This window comes from Schistocerca serialis, chromosome 3 (assembly GCF_023864345.2).
Source record: "Schistocerca serialis cubense isolate TAMUIC-IGC-003099 chromosome 3, iqSchSeri2.2, whole genome shotgun sequence".
In the NCBI taxonomy this organism is placed as follows: Eukaryota; Metazoa; Arthropoda; class Insecta; order Orthoptera; family Acrididae; genus Schistocerca; species Schistocerca serialis.
In genome coordinates this window covers 308451602-308467689 of record NC_064640.1, presented here as the reverse complement: position 1 = coordinate 308467689, position 16088 = coordinate 308451602, and the positions used below count along the sequence as shown (strand labels likewise).

Sequence of the window (16088 nt, the reverse complement as noted above, 5' to 3'; positions counted from 1 at the left end):
TACTTCTCTACCATTCCACTCTTGAACGGTGCATGGGAAAATGAACACCCAAATCTTTCCATTCGAGCTCTGATTTCTCTTATTTTATTATGATGCTCCCTATGTAGGTTGGTGTCAACTAAATATTTTTGCATTCATAAGAGAAAGTTGGTGATTGAAATTTCGTAAATAGATCTCACCACAAAGAAAACTACCTTTGTTTCAGTGGCTGCCACCCCAACTGTCGTATCATATCAGTGACACTCTCACCCCTATTGCGCAATAACACGAAACAAGATGCCCTTGACTGATGACCATAAGTGTTAAGTCCCATAATGCTCAGAGCCAAGATGCCCTTCTTTGCACTTTTTCGATGTCCTCCATCAATCCTAACTGGTAAGGAACCCATACTGCATACTGCCTGCAATATTCCAGCAGAGGATGGACAAGTGTAATGTAGGATGTCTCTGTAGTGGGTTTGTCACATCTTTTAAGTGTTCTGACAACAAAGCACAGTCTTTGTTTCGCCTTCCCCACAATATTATCTATCTGGTCTTTCCAATTTAAGTTGCTCATAATTGTAATTCCTAGGTATTTAGTCGAATGGACAGCTCTTAGATTTGTGCAATTTATTGTATACTCAAAATTTATCGGATTTCTTTTAGTACCCATGTGGATGACCTCAAACTTTTCTTTGTTTAGTGCAAATTGCCACTTTTCACACCAAACAGAAATTCTCTCTAGATCATTTTGTAATTGTAATAGATTATCTGATGATTTTACTACACAGTAAATTACAGCGTTATCTGCAAACAATCTAAGGGGGCTGCTCAGATTATCACCTAGATCATTTATGTAAATCAGGAACAGCAGAGGGCCTATGACACTGACACTACATTGCGGAACACCAGATATCACTTCTGTTCTTCTCGATGATTTACCATCTATTACTATGAACTGTTACCTCTCTGAGAGGAAATCATGAATCCAGTCACACAACTGAGACAGTACTTCATATGCACGTAATTTGATTAATAGTTGCTTGTGAGGAACGGTATCAAAAGCCTTCTGGAAATATGGAAATATGGAATCGATCTGAGATCCCTTGTCAACAGCACTCATTACCTCATGGGAATAAAGAGCTAGCTGCATTGCACAAGAACTATATTTTCTGAATCTGTGTTGGTTATGTATCGATAAGTCATTTTCTTCAAGGTGATTCATAATGTTCGAGTACAGTATATGCTCCCAAATCCTACTGCGAATTGAGGTCAATGATATGGGTCTGTATTTCAATGGGTTACTCCTATTTCCTTTCTTGAATATTGGTGTACTTTCCAGTCTTTAGGAACAGACCTTTCATCAAGTGAGTGGTTGTATATGACAGCTAAGATAGGTGCTATTGTGTCTACATACTCTGAAAGGAACCTGATTGGTATACCATCTGGACTGGAAGACTTGCCTTTCTTAAGTGATTTGAGTTGTTTTGCCACAACTAAGATATCTCCTTTTATGTCACTCATGCTAACAGCTATTCTGGTTTTGAATTCTAGAATATTTATTTTGTCTTCTTTCATGAAGGAATTACAGAAAACTGTATTTAGTAGCTCCACTTTAGTGACACCATCACTGATAACATTTCCATCACTATCGCTCAGCCATGGTATTGACTGTTTTTTGCCACTGGTGTACTTTACATACAACCAGAATCTCTTTGGGTTTTCTACCATATTTTGAGACAATGTTTCATTGTGGAAACTATTAAAAGCATCTAGCACTGACATCCGCGCTAAATTTCGAGCTTTGGGGATTTTGTGTTCTTCTGAATTTGGCATGCTTTTTTTGTTTCTTGTGCAGCAGTGTTCTGATGTGTTTTGTGTGCCATGGTGGATCAGTCCCATCTCTTATTGACTTATGTGGTATGAAACTATCTATTTCTGTCGATACTGTATCATTGAATTTCAGCCATATCTGGTCTACACTTACATAATTAGCTTGGAAGGAATGGAGACACTCTCTTAGGAAGGTATCAAGCGAATTTTTATCTGCTGTTTTTATCAAGCGAATTTTTATCTGCTGGTTTAAACAGATATATTTTGCATTTATTTTTGAGCCTCGCTACAATGACCTTGTGTTCATTAATCCCTGTATCCATCATGATCCTATCTATTAGATCAGGATTGTTTGTGGCTAAGAGGTCAAGTGTGTTTTTGCAACCATTTACAATTTTTGAGGGCTCATGAACTAATTGTTCAAAGTAATTCCCAGAGAAAGCATTTAGTACAATTTCGGAAGATGTTTCCTGTCTATCACTGGCTTTGAACATGTATTTTCGCCATCAAATTGAGGGTTGATTGAAGTCTCCACCGATTATAACTGTATGAGTAGCGGTACTTATTTGTAATGAGATTCAAGTTTTCTTTGAACCATTCAGCTATTATATCATCTGAGTCGGGGGGGTTGGTAGAGGGAGCCAATTATTATTTTGGTACTGCTGTTGAGTATAACCCCTACCCATATTAATTCGCAGGAACTATCTATTTCAACTTCACTATAAGATAAACTACTACCAACAGACAGAAACACACCACCACCTACTTTATTTAATCTATCTTTTCTGAACAGGGTTTGCACCTCTGTAAACATTTTAGCTGACTTTATCTCCAGCTTTCTGTTCCTATAATCATTTCAGCTTCAGTGCCTTCTATCAGTGCTTGAAGCTCTAGTACTTTTCCAACACAGCTATGACAATTTACAACTACAATACCAACTGTTGCTTGCTCGATTCTTGTCGTTTCTTCACCCTATACCCTTTGAGACTGGTGCTCTTTTTTATCTTTCCCGAGACTTTATAACCTAAAAATCGCCCAGTCCATGTCACACAGCCCCTGCTACTCATGTAGTTGCCTCCTGTGTGTATTTGACACCTGGCCTATTTAGCGGAACCCAAAACCCCACCACCCTATGGCGCAAGAAGGGGAATCTGCAGCCTACACGGTTCCAGAACCATCTGAGCCTCTGATTCAGACCCTCCACTTGGCTCTGTACCAAAGGTCTGCAATTGGTCCTGTAGATAATGCTGCAGATGGTGATCTCTGCCTTTGTCTTGCTAGCAAGACTGGCAGTCTTTACCAGCTCAGATAGCTGCCAGAAACCAGTTGGCTGCACCCTGTTCAAATGGTTCTGAGCACTATGGGACTTAACATCTGTGGTCATCAGTCCCCTAGAACTTGGAACTACTTAAACCTAACTAACCTAAGGACATCACACACATCCATGCCCGAGGCAGGATTCGAACCTGCGACTGTAGCAGTCGCATGGTTCCGGACTGCGCGCCTAGAACCGCTAGACCACCGCGGCCGGCTAGCTGCACCCTGTACCCTTCATGGCATCCGGACTGTGTTGTGTTGTGTTACAGTTTTGTTTTGTGTTTGTTCTGTGTCCTACAATCTTGAAAGATTTTTTTCAATGAATAAATAAATATTTTACACTATCTCTAATGATCCTGATGTCAGAGGAATGTACACTATTAACCCTCGAGTAGGTGCACTGATTTTCATCATGAGTGGGCAAGCAGAGCACTTTGTATACATGTAGTCAAAAGCTGTCATTATACTACCAAGGGAAACATGTATGAGCTAAATCACAGTTTAATTTTGGATTATTTAAACAAAAATACAAAAAAATCTTATATTACATTGCTAATTTACTATTTGATTAAACAAATAAGAAACTTCCATATAATTTTATTGCTGCAGCTGACATATCAATCTATTCCAACACTTTTTTGATCACATGCTGAACAAAAACACTCTTTCATTGCAATGTAAAGGGACAAAGGCTGTATATATTGAAGAAGTATCAGTTATCACAAAATTCCTTCCATCTACACAGTTAATTGTCGTGCACATTTTCAAGAAATGCTTTACACTTCTCACATGTATGCACTGCTTTTTACATGTCCTTTGCAAACAAAGCTATGCCATGAGCTACACCTTATGATAGTAGATGTGTTTCTTGCCCATCCACATGTCACACACTGCCCTTTTTCTTGGTGGTAGGCTCCTCACTTCTTTCAACATGTTGGTGTTTGTATTGCATGAGGAAAGTTGCAATGTCGGCAGGAAGTGAAGGAATATTAGTTCTTTCCAATAGCTGAGGCTTCATAGCAGACAGTGATAAATCTTTCAAGAAAATTCTTCTCTTCTTTTTTGGATTTGCCTCATTTGTATGAAAAATTATTTGAGCATTGATTCCTGCTATATCCATTAGAGCATAGAATACAACCACTGGCCATCTTCTTGTCACCTGTGCAACAGTATACGCACCTCCCAGTTTATCGACTCCATCGACTCCTCCCTTTGTTATATTGTAATCTAAAACTATCTTTGGTTTACCTGTAACTTTGTCAATGGTTCCAAAATCATGTATAGTTGAAAGTAATATAATTGCCTTGTTTTGTTTCGGCACATACGAAACTAGCATCATATCATTCTGAAAACCAAATAAAGAGGAGTGGCTAGCCCTACATTCCCCAAGTAAAAATTCTTGTGGGCTCTTGAGTTTGTTTTTTCTCAATGTGCTGATGAACATTAGTCACTTTTTCAAAAGGGAGTTGGCTAAGGAATAGCTAGTGTGCCAATTATCCATTGTAAAATTTCTTCCTGAGCTTTCAGTGTGAGTAACTAGCCTTCTTATAATATCACAGGGAGAATTAGAAATATCGTGTTGTCCTTTAGGTTATTTTCCACAATATACTTTAATATTACTAGTGAAGAATGTTTTAGAATCTGCTAAAGAAAATATTTATCCAGTACTTCACTGGTTTCTTTGGGATATACTAAACAAAAGAACAGTGACCCCGGAAAACTTGCAAATTTTCAATTACTGTCACAATCATCCTACACTATAAGCATTCTTGCAGTTTACCACAAAGGCATCCAATATTTGCCTTATTGCAGCAAGTTTATCAGTTACTCTTCTTTCTTTCCTCGTACTTTTGTTTTCAAAATGGATACTTCGATAAGGAACAGAAGTATTCTGTAGCTTACCACAGCTCTCGTAATCTCCATACTAGCACCATCTACTGTCCACAGGTCAATGACATTTGTGTGGTTTGCTTTCTTAGTCCCAATGAGATATAACAAACCTGACAATACCATTATTTCACACCTTGTAGTTTCCTTAGTGTTCCTTTCTCTGGAATATTGTACATGTCCTTTCTTAAATTGAATGTGTATGTTCATGAATTTTACAATTTCATCAATCATTTCCAGGCTAAGTATTGTCCATAAAACCTCTGTTTCACTTGTGACCCCTCTGGCAACATGCATAGGTCCAGGGAATATTTTCACAATGTTCTTTTTGTTTTCGAAGTCACATTAGGACATATTTTATTCCATTTACATGTTTTGTCCCTCCCAATAAAAATACTGCCAGTGGAGAGTGGCTCTTTACAGTCATCATCTGAATTGTGGACTTGATCAGAATCTGAATCGTGGTCACTTCATGTGATAAACTCCTCATCTTCTTCAGTCATCATCATTTTTGTTTTCTGGTACAGAGTTGAACACTGGATCCTCGTTGAGTAACCAATCAAGCTCATTGTCTGTCAGCTTTGATCTCACCCTGCACAGTGATATACCTGCTTGACACATGTTATCTTTTGATTCAATTAAAAAGGAATGAAACAAAAGTGAAGGAAAAATTACTTACATGACCAGGCACGTGGTGTACATTGTACACTACGATGACACACTCACAGTTTATTATAAATTACTGAAGCTCACATGAACCTATTACAACACAACTTATCACTGTGCTAGGTGAAACAATAATGTAGGAATAGGTAGTGGGCTTGCTATTGTGAAACAACAATGGAACTGTGCACGAAAATGTCATTTGCTGTTGGCGCACTTTATACACAGTGCACCTGCTCGAGGGTTAAACAATGAGAGTAACAGTAAATCAGCTGAGAACGTAATTTTGTGTTGCGTGATATGCTACAGTGGCAATGTATGGATGGATGCCTTGTTTAATGTAAGAAACTATTTGTTTTGTCTGGTAGTGATCCTGAATTTAATGTATCAGATGTCACTCTCATACTGCATTGTACTGACAGCTTAATTTCATGCATGTAGGTATTGTATTGTATTGTATTTTTTATTGGTCCTGTTGTCTACATAGCAGCTTATGCATAAGACATTGGAGAAGCCAAGTTATAAATATACAGGCTGACAGTCATTTCAAGGCATACATATTTAAGGTTACAATAATACACTTTACACGTAAGTATTTATATAACACATTTCATAAATTTAAATATTCTTCAATGGGGTAAAAGCAGTGATGCTGTAAATATGACTTTAGAGATTTTCCAAATGTATTGACCTCAGTGATAGCTTTTATGTTTTCAGGAAGTTTGTTATAAAGCTTAACTCTCATGTGAAAAGTACCTTTTTGGCACAATGCTGTGCTGATTTGAGTCACATGTAAGTTTCTGTTTTGTCTTTGTAAAGTGCTCATGTATATCACAGTTTTTTTGCAGTCTCCGGTCCTTGCCTATTACATTTAATTTAAAGAACAAAAGAGTATCCATAATGTATACACACGGTAATGGAGGAATAGCAGATTTCTTAAACAGGGGTTCACAAGAGTCTCTAGGCTTGCACCCAAACAAGATTCTAATGGCCCATTTTTGTAGTTTAAAAGTGCTATTAGCTGTTTTAGAATTTCCTCAGAAGGTGACATCATATCTAAGACGAGAATGAAAGTACGCATGATATGCATTCAATACTGTTTTCTCACTACAGCATGATTTTAATGAACAAAGAAGGTAACATGTTTTGCTCAGTTCTGCATTGAGATATTCAATATGCTTATTCCATCTGATTTTACTCTGCAGCCAAAGTCCTAAGAATTTGGTTTCAGTATTGTTACCAACTGGTTTGTCATTGATAGGGACTGATGGGATAAACATGTCCTTGTTAGGAACATTGTGGAATTTTAGAGCAATGGTTTTCTTACTGTTTATTACAAGCTGATTACTCTGTGCCCAGCTGCTAAGTTGTTTCGTGACCGTGTTTACTGTCTGCTGTAACTGTTCATCTTCGTCTCCTTTTAGTAGAATCGTGGTGTCATCTGCAAATATGATTGTCTTGTGTGCATTAACATTTAAGCTTAGATCATTTATGTACAGAAGAAACAGAAGGGGTCCCAATACTGATCCTTGGGGTACACCACATTTAATTTGTTTATAGTCAGATACGTGATTTGATACAGTTTTTAGTTCAATATTTGTGTGCTTGATGCACACTGCCTGCATACGATTAGTCAGGAAGGAACTGATCCACTTTTTGGACAGACCTCGAATACCATATCTTTCTAGCTTTGGTAGCAGAATTTTATGGTCCACCATGCCAAAAGCTTTTGACAAGTCAATAAAGACTCCTATTGTTTCCTGTTTTTTGTCCATCAGGTTTAGGATGGAATTGATGCACTCATAGACAGCAGTTGTCGTTGACCTCTTATTTCTGAATCCATGTTGTTCATTACATAGGATGCTGTTTTTATTTATAAATTTCATAAGTTTGTCATACATAACTTTTTCCATGCAGGAGGAAATTGTGATGGGTCTGTAGTTATTTGCATTGTCTTTATCCCCTTTTTTATATACAGGAATAACTTTTGATGTTTTCAGCACATCAGGGAAAGTGCCTGCCTGAAGTGAGCAGTTGCATAAGTGTGTGAGTACTTCAATTAGGTTTGATGCGCTCTTCTTTAACATTGTTGCAGGTATACCATCAATACCTGCCGATTTGGAATTTTTAGTCCTTTTATTGCTTGAGCTACTTCATCTTGTGAAACAGAACTGATGTACATTAATCCTCTACATGCACTTATTTTATATTCATTTGCCTGTGTGCTCTTTACGTTTGATTGTAACATATTATCAGCAACACCTGTGAAAAAGTTGTTAAATGTGTTGGATACTTCTAAGGGGTTTGTTACCTTTTTATTTTTATGTGATAGTGTTATATTTTTGCAAGGTTGTCTGTATTCTCCACATTCTTTTTTTATAACACTCCACATAGACTTTGATTTATTAGCTGAATTATAAATGATTTCATCATTATGCATTATTTTTGCTGCTTTTATTACTTTTCTTAATATTTTGGAGTATTTTTTATAGTATGTGCGTTCTGCAGGTGAGGAATTTTTTGAGTTATATATTTCATGAAGTAGTCTTTTCTTCTGGCATGAAACCCTTATTCCCTTTGTGATCCAGCTGTTTGTTCTAGAGTTCCCCCATATGGTTAATGTTTTCAGTGGGAATGCAAGTTCAAAGAAATGGGTTAATGTATCAATGAAAGTGTTGAATTTTTCATTTATATCGTTCATTTTGTACACTCCTAGCCATTTTTCTTTCTGTAATGAGTTGTTGAAGTAGTTTACATTATGCTGATTATAACTTCGATATGCTGTTCTGAAAGACATGTTGTTAATAATACTGCCTTGTACTTTTATGCTTAATATTTGAGCAAGATGATCACTAAAACCCGCATTGAAAATTTTTAGTGAGGTGTTGTGTAAACTCTTCTTGACTAGAAACTGATCAAGAGCTGTTTGGCAAGTTTCTGATACTCGGGTAGCTGCTTTTACTTCAGCCTTTAAATTTTAGGATGTTGCAAGGTTCAAAATGCTCTCCCTATTTCCACTATTCATGCGGAAGTCAATATTAAAGTCACCACAGATTATCAATTCACAATCCATTTTATTTACTTTATTTAGCAATGACTCCATTTTGTTTAAGAAGAGTTCAGAATTCCCGGATGGTGGTCGGTAAACTGTAGCAATAACCAGGTTGAACTGAGTAATTTTTATAGCTGCAATTTCATAATCCTTTTCGACATTTCCCTAGTTAAGTCAGGTAGTGTAATAAAATCTACATTATCCTTTCTATAAATTGCTACCCCACCCTGCTTGATGTTTTTCCTGCAGTAGTAAGCAGCCAAGACAAATTTGTTTATTTTTGTATTCTGGATTAATTCTGGGTTAAGACAGTGATCAGAAATGCATAACACTGAGATATCATTAAGTTCATTGATCTTATTATGCAGGGATTGCACATTATGGTGATAAATTTTTAGTTCGGGCATATTCAAGATTTGGTAATTGGGAATCATATTTATAGCATCACATACCTCTAGTTTAAATTAGGAACATCAGCAGTGTTGTATTTTCGTTCTTCTTTCTTGTTTATTTTATTGTCCTCGCTGTTGTTGGAAGGATGTTCAGAAAGCTGATAGTTGAGTCATACAGTTGCAAATGTTGCTGAAATTCTGACTTTCTGTCATGTAAAACTCTATTCTTCAACTAAATAAATTACCAACTACACCTATTGAAGTGAAACTAAGTCATACCTTTCCTCCACTTGTGACGATCTCTTGAGACTCATGTAGTTGCTGATAGAGAAATGTACTTTGAAATATGATCCACTCTATCTTGTGTTTCATTCTGCAATCATTGAAGACTATTGCATGTCTTAATAATTTTTTACCACTAGACGTTCAACTGATCATTATTTACCATTATTGGTACATACCCAGTGAAAATTTCAGACTATATTTTGGCTCCAATGTAAAAATGTTGTACACACTACAGGTGAAATGGGTACAAGCTTTCTGGATTATCTGGTAACCTTATGTATGTGTATGGAATGTCAGAACATACAGAAAGGTTATTTTATGCTCATTGAAGATCTGTGTAGTAATGTTTTTAATTAGGAACAGTAGTGTGTGTGATATTTTCACTTTAAAGTGATAACATGTTTTGAATTCACATATCATTTTGTCCAGCATTGTTCTTTGGACACAGGATATATCCAACTGAAAGAAATATTTTTATTGAATTGCAACAACCAGTGGCACCAAAATTTCTCCATGACCAGTATCAGCCCTTGAGTCATTTCCATGCGCACACAACTGACTACAAAAAACAGGCAACAAGCATCTTCGAGCAAGGAATTAGCAGTTATACATAGAATTATGAATAATGTATGATTAGAACTTGTCATAAGAAAAATACATATCCAACTCATCATAAGTAAAATTTATGCTGATAAACTTATGAAACTTACACAATAGGGATCCCTGTTTCAGTAATAGTGCATCATACATATTGGTAGAATAAGAGAAGCTGTTGCATCAAAAAGGTAAGAGAAGGAGCTAGCAGAGGGCAGAAAACTTGGACTAAAAAGCAAACACAATTACAGATGTCCATTTCTTTGACAATGTCCTTTAGGGTGCATTTTTAAATTTTATGCCAAGTGGTAAGTTAATAACTTGCGCTTTTGATAGTGTGCCTTTTTTTGATTAGGTGACATACAAAAGCAGATTTCTTGTTTTTCCTTCCGATTTTGATATATGATTTGTATCTGCTGGTATGTCTGATGTAACACTCTACGCATTCTGTGCATTACATTTTACATATGCCTGCTGCATCAAAATTATTTCTGTTAGTTTCAACGTTATGGATTAGTATTTTACCAAGGTTTTAATATTTTTAACAGGAAATTTGACATTAAATTTATTGAACAGAGTGCAAAGGTTAGACAAAATATGTTGACAAAAAGGAGCCATGACATGTTTTAAATGTAACACAGAGTTATGCATAAGCTGATTTGCAGGATTCAGATGTGAAATTTTCATCTATATACATTCACAGGTTGAGAGGTTATGTGATGCTACTTCAATGGTCATAAAATCAAGACACATTTGCAGAGAGCTTTACAGTATGAGCACATTTATGAGTATGATGTTACCCCTGTGTCCCAGATGCATGCACTGATTTGGTTGGGAAGGGTGTGTCATAAGGTTGTTGTTTCCTCTCGTCAGACTTGCTAGTCCACAGCTATCATAACTGCTCCTAGGTATACTGCATACTAAGACTGGGATGAAGTGTACGTCATATCTGTTTCCACACATGTTCTATCAGGGACAGACCTGGGGATCTTGCTAGTCATGGGAGTTCCCTAAAATAATGGAGATCGGTAATAGAGACACATGAAGTGTGTGGATGAGCATTGTTTTATTGAAAAATGGTACCATGATACTGTTACATGAGAAGTAACACATGAGAACACAGGTTATCTACGACATACCATTGTGCCGTTAGAATTCCCTCAATAACCACCAGCCATGAGCTGAAGTCCTGCCTGACAGCTCTTCGTACCATAATGCCAGGTTAAAATTGCTGTGCCTCTCCAAAATATTGGAAGAATGCTATCTCTCTCCAGATCACCACCATATTCACCTATAATGACCATCCAGTGCAGTGTAGAACTATAAGAAGGAAGGAAGATTGGAGTTTAACATCCCACTGACATTGATGTCATTAGAGACAGACAAGCTCATATTGTTTCAAGGCTGGGGAAGGAAAATGTGCATGTTCTTTCAAAGTAACCATCCCATAATTTGCCTGGAGCAATTTAAGAAAGTCAAAGGAACCCTAAGTCATGATGGGCAGATGCAGATTTGAATTGTCATCTACCCAAATGATAGTCGGTTGGTCTAACCTCTGCATAAACTCACTTGGTGTGCAGAACCGTGATTCATCACTGGACACAATGGATGCCATTTATCAACAATCCATGCTTCCCAGTCACAGCACCATTCCAGATGCAGCAGACTGAGTTGTGGTGTTAACAGCAGCCTATGCATAGGGCAGTAATTTCACAATTTGTCTGCTGCTAGTTTCTAACCAATCATACGGGATGAGATAGAATGTTGCAGGGAGTCCATTACTTTTCATCAGGTGAAAAGTGCAGATGTGGAAGGGTTACCATGGGTTTAGTGCACAATATAGCAATCCTCCCTTGTGGTGATCACATGTAGTCAACTGAAACCTTGACAACAAGTATGCCTGCCCTTGTATTCACATGCAGTCCAGCTCTGGGCCACTATTACATCCAAATGTCCCATAAATCTGTATACTGTATGATCTGACTAGCCAGCTAAATGGAAACCCACAATGATGCCCCTTTCAAACTCTGTCAAGTGCTAATAACACTGTCTAACATGAGCACATGCTATCTCTATAGCCAACACAGGGACCACTAAACTTCTGACACTACATGCATATTATAGAACTGGCCAGGTCACATGACAGCACTAACCACGAACAGAACTAATGTATTCTGGTGGCTGTTTCACCTATCACAGAGTTCGGAAACTCTAATCATTCACATTCCTACCGATGGTGAGTACGTGTATGAAGCTACACTGACATCCAACCATGTCTTTTTGGTGTTTCACTTTTTCCTCAGACAGTGTATTTTGCCTACAATACTGTAATGAAACCTGTTTTTGGTTGTTGTGAGATGTCTAATTCTTTATTTCTTCTACTTTTCAACACAACTTAAGCAACCTGATAACCATTACTCTGACAGAAAGACTTTTTATGATATACAGTACTGCTTAGAAAGTTATGAACCTCTTCTTTCACCTCATCATTGCAGCTGAATTGCTGGGACCACAATTAATGCTGACAGGTACTGTGAGACTCTGAAAAAACTCAAATGGACAATTCAGAACTGGAGAAGAGGAATGTTGTGTAAGGGCGTACACATTCTCCATGACAATGCTTGCCCACACACCACTCAGCAAACTGTTGCTCTCCTGCAACAGTTTCAGTGGAACATAATCACCCACCCACCCTATAGTCTTGACCTGGTGCCCAGTAACTATCACCTGTTCCCTAGGTTAAAAGAACATTTGGCCGGAAAGCAATTCAGCTCCGACGACGAGGTGAAAGAAGACGTTCATAACTTTCTGAACAGCAGGGTGGTGAGCTGGTGTGACATGGGCATACAAAAATTGCCATAGTGTCTACAAAAATGCATCGAGAAAAATGGTGATTATGTCGAAAAATAGCTAAATATTCAAGCTGTAAACTGATGTAAACCATTGCAGAAATAAATAAGTCTATGTACTTATAAAAAAATAGGAGACCTTACTTTTGGGGTTACCATCATATGTGATTAAAACCTTGACTAAATCACTTGTTCAGAATTTGATGGTGTTTTGAGTACTGGGAAGAGAACTGATGTTACATAAATAATGCAGTTTTAGTGACCATTTAAACACTGAAGTTGTGACCAGATGCTTTAGTTTGATGCACTCAGAATTACCTGCATTCATATAATTTCAACAGACAGCTTCACATGTAAGGGTGCATTTCCATTGTATGAAAGATATTCAGATCAGAAGTGTTTGCATGAAAGGAGAATCCACATGATATGATTAAAATTTCTGTCTTCATAAAATGTATTCTACTTCTATATGCACTTTCTCGCTTCAGATGACTGTTCTTGCCTCCTCTCCAAATGTTGAGGTTCCCTTTTAAAATAAATATATAGTTAAGCAAAATGATAACATCTTATACTTTTGCACACAGTGCCAGAAGCTGGAACTCTAAAGCTCACTTTACTCTAATAGTGTTTTCTGTAGGTATCGTGTTTATGTTTTTAATCAGCCATCTGATGTATTTCAATTGATACATGTTGTATCGTTACATAAAAGCCTCCACATTTGGATTATACAATGACATTTACAGAGTGTACTCCACAGTTTAGAGAGAGAGAGAGAGAGAGAGAGAGAGAGAGAGAGAACAGATTACAGCATAATAAACAGATCATACTTTACAGTGTATTAAGCTATTATTTACAGCTTATGACTAAGTCCCTTGTGTTTAAATTTACATACATATATATTGTTCATCAAAATTGATTGACAGTTATCTTTTTTTATTTTATTTATTTATTTTTTTTTTAAATTACATCATACTTTTCAGTTCACCTTCTAACAATCAGAAAATTCATTTAACAAATGAAATGGGTTTTCTCCAATATTTGTCTGACCGTCTGCTAAAGGCATTAATATTTTTTATTTGGCTGATACTATTTGGAAGACAATTGTTTAGGTATCTCACCATATGTGTTACACTTTTCTCATAACAGCTTGTTCTGTGTTGAGTTGTTCTTAGTTTTCATCAGCATCTTGTTTTGTATTGATATATGTACCAGGTATCCCTCCTAAGAGTCATCAGAGACTCAATCTACACACAGCAAAAACAAAATTACAAATATCTGACAAAATTCCAGAGGAGATGTGCCCAGTGACACTTAGGAAGGACACCTTCAGTCTCTGTGTATATTGTTTAAATATTTAGGAGCTCATATATTGCTCTGTGCAATATGACATAATGGATTCAAAGTGTGCAAAGTAAAATATTTTAAATACTTAAATACCAACACTTTGGCTAAATTTTGCAGTGCTTCAATTTTATTTACTTCTTATGCTATTGATGTGCTCTGTCCATCTTAATTTTCCATTGGGGCGGAAACTAAGAAAATTTTTATGGGTTACTTGCTCAGTTTTGTTCCCATTAGTTTTTAGCACCAACTGATTGTGTTTTGGTTGATTGTTGTTAAGGCTTGTGATATTTATTTTTTTGTAATTTAGTATATTTAAACCAGTTATCTATTCTAAGTAAAACTCATTCAGCTCCATGTCTAGCCTTTTTTAGATCCATCCCTGTATTTAAAATGTTAGTGTCATCCACAAATACTATGGATTTCTGTTTGATTTCATCAGGAAACTCATTAATACAGCTAAGAAAAGCAGTGGCTCTAGGACACTTCCTTGTGGCATTGCATTTAGGATCATTCCCATATCTGAGTACTATTTCTTACTCTTCCCTCTTGTGTTTCTAGCTTTTGGTACCTGTTCATTAAGTAAGATTTTATCAAATTGAATTCAGTGTCTCCCAACCTATAGAATTTTAGCTTGCAATTAATTGAATCAAAAGATCTTGATAAGTAATAGAATACCCAAGGTGTTGATTTTACTCTGTCAAGTGTTTGTAGCAAATAGTCAAAAATTTCTTGTGTTGATGAAGTAGCAAATTTTTCGCTTTCAATCCATGTTGGTTCCATTGCAGTTCTAAGAAGGAGACAAAATGTCACTTGTAATATGTCTAACTAGTGTTTCAGAAAGTTAGCAAATATAATGTAATGCCAGAATCATTTCTATATGCTTTGTTTTCATTTTCAGATACCTTTCAAAATGCTGTTAATGGAGGAGCTACGGTTTGTTGCTAAGTTACACGGAACAACAAAACCTGTCAGGAAGTACAATCAGGATGCAGAAGGGGAAGATACAAATAATTTCATTCCTTTGAGTCCATACACAAATTCATATGACTTTGTTGACTCAAAGGAACCTCTGACATGATATTCAACTTAATTACTTTGTCAAAGTCATTAACAGTAATTAATAAAGTTCTGTGTAAGTTAAGTGATACTTTTCTTGTTGGTTTGAGATATATTCCTATTATTTACAAGTACTATAAAGAGTGAGTTAGTTATACAAGGAAAGAAAGTGTGTTATACTATTAAATCAATAAATATGTGACAATTACATTAGTTGTCACAGCTATTAGCTTTTGTATGAATATTATTTTAAAATGGTCCCTACATAGAGGAAAATAAATTGTTAACTGCAGATTTGTTGTTAAAATGTGGATGGAACGTTTACTGAGAAAATGTGTAAATAACTGTATCACATTAAATAGCAGGTTATCAGCACAAACTGAGAAACAAGTCAAAAACAAAGCTACAAGAAATATAATTCACCTAAATATGGAACTTGGGCCTAACACAATAGAGGTACTATTGTCAGATTTCATACAGAAAAAGCAAATGAATAAATGTGAAAGAAGTATGAAAGGGAAAAATAAATGACTTACACAAATTATATACAGGATGGCTCTGAATAATAGCTTCGTTATGTTTACATATGTATCTACACTCCTGGAAATTGAAATAAGAACACCGTGAATTCATTGTCCCAGGAAGGGGAAACTTTATTGACACATTCCTGGGGTCAGATACATCACATGATCACACTGACAGAACCACAGGCACATAGACACAGGCAACAGAGCATGCACAATGTCGGCACTAGTACAGTGTATATCCACCTTTCGCAGCAATGCAGGCTGCTATTCTTCCATGGAGACGATCGTACAGATGCTGGATGTAGTCCTGT

General features: G+C 36.5%; 1 protein-coding gene across 3 annotated transcripts in view; it reads left to right on the top strand.

Moving 5' to 3' along the window:
* Nucleotides 1-15710, top strand: part of LOC126470105 (glutamate receptor ionotropic, kainate 2-like) — a 522028-nt gene extending 506318 nt beyond the window's left edge. For 2 of the 3 annotated variants that reach the window (XM_050097680.1, XM_050097681.1), the window contains exon 18: nt 15093-15709. In XM_050097680.1, the coding sequence (XP_049953637.1) occupies nt 15093-15272 (180 nt within the window). In that variant the 3' untranslated portion in view covers nt 15273-15709. Of the gene's footprint in view, nt 1-15092 lie in introns of all 3 variants that reach the window. The other variant, XM_050097682.1, reaches the window with a different exon arrangement.
* Nucleotides 15711-16088: the final 378 nt, after the last annotated feature.